The following is a 5,000-nucleotide window of genomic DNA, read 5'->3' as shown; positions in this document are numbered from 1 at the left end:
AAACTTTGACCTGTCTGAGTACCGACCAGTCTTTAACGACCTATGTGTCTATAATTACCGACAGTTAATCAAAGTTATGAAAGAAAACCTGGATAAACTTATTGGTAAATATCCTCAATCATTCTTTGTCTACTTATTGGAAGAATTTGTCGAAATATTGTATAAATATTGGTAAATATCTCCAATAGTTTTCAGCGTCTAAATATTGGTAAATATTGTCTACATGTTGTTTAAATATTGTCTATATATCATCATCATTTAATGTCTATGTTCCATGTCTCGTCATAGTGACTCCTAAGAGGTGGTTTCCTGATTCAATGACATACATGTTTCCCACCTGGACAGGACGCCTGTCAGTCATGGGATTAATCATTTTTGCCAGCTGAGTGGACTGAAGCAACGTGAAATGAAGTGTTTTGCTCAAGAACACAACACATCGCCCGGTCCAGTAATTGAAACCACAATCTTACAATCATGAGTCCAGCACCCTAACCACTGAGATACAATGCCTCCACTATATTCCACATAGCTATAAGCTGGATGGTTTGACAAGATCTGATGGGCCCAAGGGCTGAGTCATGGTCCAGTTTCTGCTTTGGCATGGTTTCTACTGCTGGATGCCCTTCCTAATGTGACCCCTTTATAGCTTTTACTGGGTGCTTTTTTAATATTTTTTATCTAACCACATGATATCACTATATTTATCTAACCACAATATCACTATATTTATCTAACCACATGATATCACTATATTTAACTAATCATGTGATATCACTATATTTATGTAACTACATGATATCACTATATTTATCTAACCTCATGATATCACTATATTTATCTAACCACATGATATCACTATATTTATCTAACCTCATGATATTCTTAGGGTTATTACTGTTTTGCTATCTTCTTCTTGTAGTACTTGTTTATCAACTGGGACTACATTATCCAATAAATACTTTTTCTTTTAAGAGAGTTCTATTGGCATTAGGAAGAGCATTCAGCCATAGAAACTATGCCGAAGCAGACATTGGACCTTGGCACAGACCTATAGTTCTTCAGTTCCTGTTGAACTGCCCAGCCTATGCCTTGGAAAATGGATGTTGAATGTTGAGATAGACAGACAGATCAATAGATATAAATGTAAATGATCTTAATAATCTTCTTTTCCAGTTCCTGCAATTCTTGAACATGAAGCCATTGCTGGCCTGAACAAGGAGGATCGACGTGGGCGTATACCAAACAATGAAGTGGAACCAGATGCATTGGATAATCTACAGAAGATTGTAAGTACCTTCTTGTTATCCTCGCTGGTCCCCTTCTACAAACCATCCTAATCCTAACCCTAACCTGCTCAGAAGGTCCCTGAGTAAGGTTTGTTTAAGGATGTTGAGCAAAACACCCATGTTTCCAAAGGTGAATTATTCAAACCCCAAAGAATTCCTCTCAACACATGGCTATGATGCTCCCCACTACTTCTGCTCATGATCAGAGATGCACATATCTTCAGCCGCGAAGGGACATGCTCAACTGGTTAAGGTCAAACAACTGACAACTTATTATTATTATTATTATTGATAGCTTCCGCTATCTGGGCGACCAAGTTAGTAGTGGGGGTGGGTGTGCTGAAAGTGTAGCTGCTAGAATAAGAATAGCCTGGGCAAAGTTTAGAGAGCTCTTACCCCTGCTGGCGACAAAGGGACTCTCACTCAGAGTAAAAGGCAGACTGTATGACGCATGCGTACGAACAGCCATGCTACATGGCAGTGAAACATGGGCTGTAACTGCTGAGGACATCCGTAAGCTCGCAAGGAATGAAGCCAGTATGCTCCGTTGGATGTGTAATGTCAATGTGAATACCCGTCAGAGTGTAAGTATCTTGAGAGAAAAGCTGAACATTAGAAGCATCAGTTGTGGCGTGCAAGAGAGACGATTGCGCTGGTATGGACATGTGGTGAGAATGGATGAGGATAGCTGCGTGAAAAAGTGCCACACCCTAACAGTTGAGGTAACCCGTGGAAGAGGTAGGCCCAGGAAGACCTGGGCTGAGGTGGTGAGGCAAGACCTTCGTACATTGGGCCTCACCGAGGCGATGACTACTGACCGAGACCTTTGGAAATGTGCTGTGCGTGAGAAGACCCGGCAAGCCAAGTAAGATCGTTGCCAGTGCCCCTGGACTGGTTCTTGTGCGGGTGGCACATGAGATGCACCATTTTGAGCGTGGCCGTTGCCAGTACCGCCTGACTGGCTCCCGTAGGGTTTTCGAGCGAGATCGTTGCCAGTGCCCCTGGACTGGCTTGTGCGGGTGGCACATAAAAGACACCATTTTGAGCGTGGCCGTTTTCGTGCGGGTGACACGTAAAAGCACCCACTACACTCTCTGAGTGGTTGGCGTTAGGAAGGGCATCCAGCTGTAGAAACCGTGCCAGATCAGACTGGAGCCTGGTGTTGCCATCCGGTTTCACCAGTCCTCAGTCAAATCGTCCAACCCATGCTAGCATGGAAAGCGGACGTTAAACGATGATGATGATGATGATGATGATCATTATTATTAAGGCAGTGGGCTGGCAGAATCATTAGCACACTGGACGAAATGCTTGACCATGTTTCTTCCGACTCTTTATGGCCCGAGTTCAAATTCCAACAAGGTCGACTTTGCCCTTTATTTTTTCAGCATCAATAAAATAAAGTACTGCTTAAGCATCATGGGTAGGGGGGGGGTCCAATGCGATCAGCCTCTCCCCACCACTAAAACTGCTGACGTTGTGCTATCAAATCTCAAATATTCATTTTTATTTATTTGTTTATTTCAGATGTCAAAGTATATTCGTATTTTGAGAAATCATGCAGTAGACCCAGAAGTAATCGTACTCATTGTCAGACAGGTTAGCATCTTATCTCTTCCTCTTTTTCTCCTCCTCTTCCTCCTCTTCTTCCTTCTCGACTTCCTTCTCGACTTCCTTCTCATCTTCCTTCTCATCTTCCTTCTCTTCTTCCTCCTCTTCTTCTTCCTCTTCCTTCTCTTCTTCATCCTCTTCCTTCTCATCTTCCTTCTCATCTTCCTTCTCATCTTCCTCCTCTTCCTTCTCATCTTCCTTCTCCTCTTCCTCCTCTTCTTCCTCCTCTTCTTCCTCTTCCTCCCCTTCTTCCTCCTCTTCCTCCTCGTCTTCCTCTTCCTCCCCTTCTTCCTCCTCTTCCTCCTCGTCTTCCTCTTCCTTCTAGTCTTCCTCCTCGTCTTCCTCTTCCTTCTAGTCTTCCCCCTCTTCCTCCTCTTCCTCTTCCTTCTAGTCTTCCTCCTCTTCCTTCTAGTCTTCCTCCTCTTCCTTCTAGTCTTCCTCCTCTTCCTCTTCCTTCTAGTCTTCCTCCTCTTCCTCCTCCTCTTCCTCTTCCTTCTAGTCTTCCTCCTCTTTCTCCTCTACTTCCTCCTCTTCCTCCTCCTCTTCCTCTTCCTTCTAGTCTTCCTCCTCTTCCTTCTAGTCTTCCTCCTCTTCCTTCTCTTCTTCTTCCTCTTCCTCCTCTACTTCCTCCTCTTCTTCCTCCTCTTCCTTCTCTTCTTGCTCCTCTTCCTCCTCTTCTTGCTCCTCTTCCTCCTCGTCTTCTTCGTCTTCCTCTTCCTTCTAGTCTTCCTCCTCGTCTTCCTCCTCGTCTTCCTCCTCTTCCACCTCGTCTTCTTTCTCGTCTTCCTCCTCTTCCTTCTCGTCTTCTTCCTCTTCTTCCTCCTCTTCCTTCTCGTCTTCCTCCTCTTCCTTCTCGTCTTCCTGGGAACTGAAACCATGATCTTGCAATCCCGGGGGCAACACCTTAACCACTAGGCTATATTTCTTTATTATCATCAACAAAATATTTTATACGGTAGGTATTGGAGCCAACTTAATTGCAGCATCATAACTAATTGTTAATTACATTTCCTCTCTGTTAATTATATTTTCTCCAATAGTTAATTATATCTTCTTTAATTCTTAATTATATTTCTCTGATTGTTAATTATATCTTCTCTCTGTTAATTCTATTTTCTCTGATTGTTAATTCTATTTTCTCTGATTGTCAATTCTATTTTCTCTGATTGTTAATTATATTTTCTCTGATTGCAGTTATTCTATGACATGAATGTGAAAGCTTTGAACAATTTACTGCTCCGCCGAGATATGTGTAATTGGCACAAAGGCACACAAATAAGGTTCGCTCTTTGGCATCTTCACAAAATCTGACTTCGATTGTTGATGTTGTTACTCTATCTATCTATCTATCTATCTCTCCCTCCCTCATATACTTTGTATTTCATTCTCTCTCACTATTCTCTCTCTCTCTCTTTCTATTCTAGATATAATATATCACATTTGGAACAATGGCTGAGAGAATACCACTTACAAGATTCTGGAGCGTTTTCTACCATGGAACCTCTCATACAAGCATCTCAGCTGTTGCAAGCACGCAAGACCGATGCCGATGTCGACAGTGTTTGCCAGATGTGTCCTAAACTAAAAACAGCACAGGTAAGCAAATACCACAATTGGGTTCCTGTTTCAGTAGAATCTTTCCGGATGGTTTTTATCAGTAAGAATTCAGATCACACTGCAGAATCATAAAGATATGTGAAAGTTAAGACTCACAGCAGAATCAGAAGCTATTTGGTCATAAAAACTAATTGCAGATTCATAAATGCTAGTACTAGATACTGAACTCTGGCTAGAAACTGAGAATAATACAACCCGAATCCTTCATTCACACTTTGCCAAACCTATGGCCTCCAAATACCTGATCCACTGGAACTCACTTTGATGGCATGCACTGCTCTCTCACTCAACAATAATGATGATGATGATAATGATTTTATATATTTGCTACTAGGGCGAAGGATGAGAGAGACCATCATCATCATCATCATCATCATCATCATCGTTTAACGTCCGCTTTCCATGCTAGCATGGGTTGGACGATTTGACTGAGGACTGGTGAAACCGGATGGCAACACCAGGCTCCAATCTAAATTTGGCAGAGTT

General features: G+C 42.4%; 1 protein-coding gene across 8 annotated transcripts in view; it reads left to right on the top strand.

The window, feature by feature from the left end:
* The window catches only part of LOC106873192 (unconventional myosin-Va), a 146,383-nt gene that overhangs the window by 137,977 nt on the left and 3,406 nt on the right, over positions 1-5,000 (top strand). For all 8 annotated transcript variants that reach the window (XM_089366137.1, XM_089366139.1, XM_089366138.1 and 5 more), the window contains 5 exons: positions 1-104; positions 1,174-1,286; positions 2,814-2,885; positions 4,092-4,177; positions 4,322-4,493. The exon at positions 1-104 is cut by the window's left edge and continues 47 nt beyond it. In XM_089366137.1, coding sequence (XP_089222263.1) covers positions 1-104; positions 1,174-1,286; positions 2,814-2,885; positions 4,092-4,177; positions 4,322-4,493 — 547 coding nt within the window. The remainder of the gene's footprint in view (positions 105-1,173; positions 1,287-2,813; positions 2,886-4,091; positions 4,178-4,321; positions 4,494-5,000) is intronic.

Source organism: Octopus bimaculoides, chromosome 18 (genome assembly GCF_046866305.1).
Source record: "Octopus bimaculoides isolate indiv1 chromosome 18, ASM4686630v1, whole genome shotgun sequence".
NCBI classification, from domain to species: domain Eukaryota; kingdom Metazoa; phylum Mollusca; class Cephalopoda; order Octopoda; family Octopodidae; genus Octopus; species Octopus bimaculoides.
The sequence above is the reverse complement of the archived record's forward strand: the minus strand, read 5'-3'. Positions and strand labels throughout refer to the sequence as shown.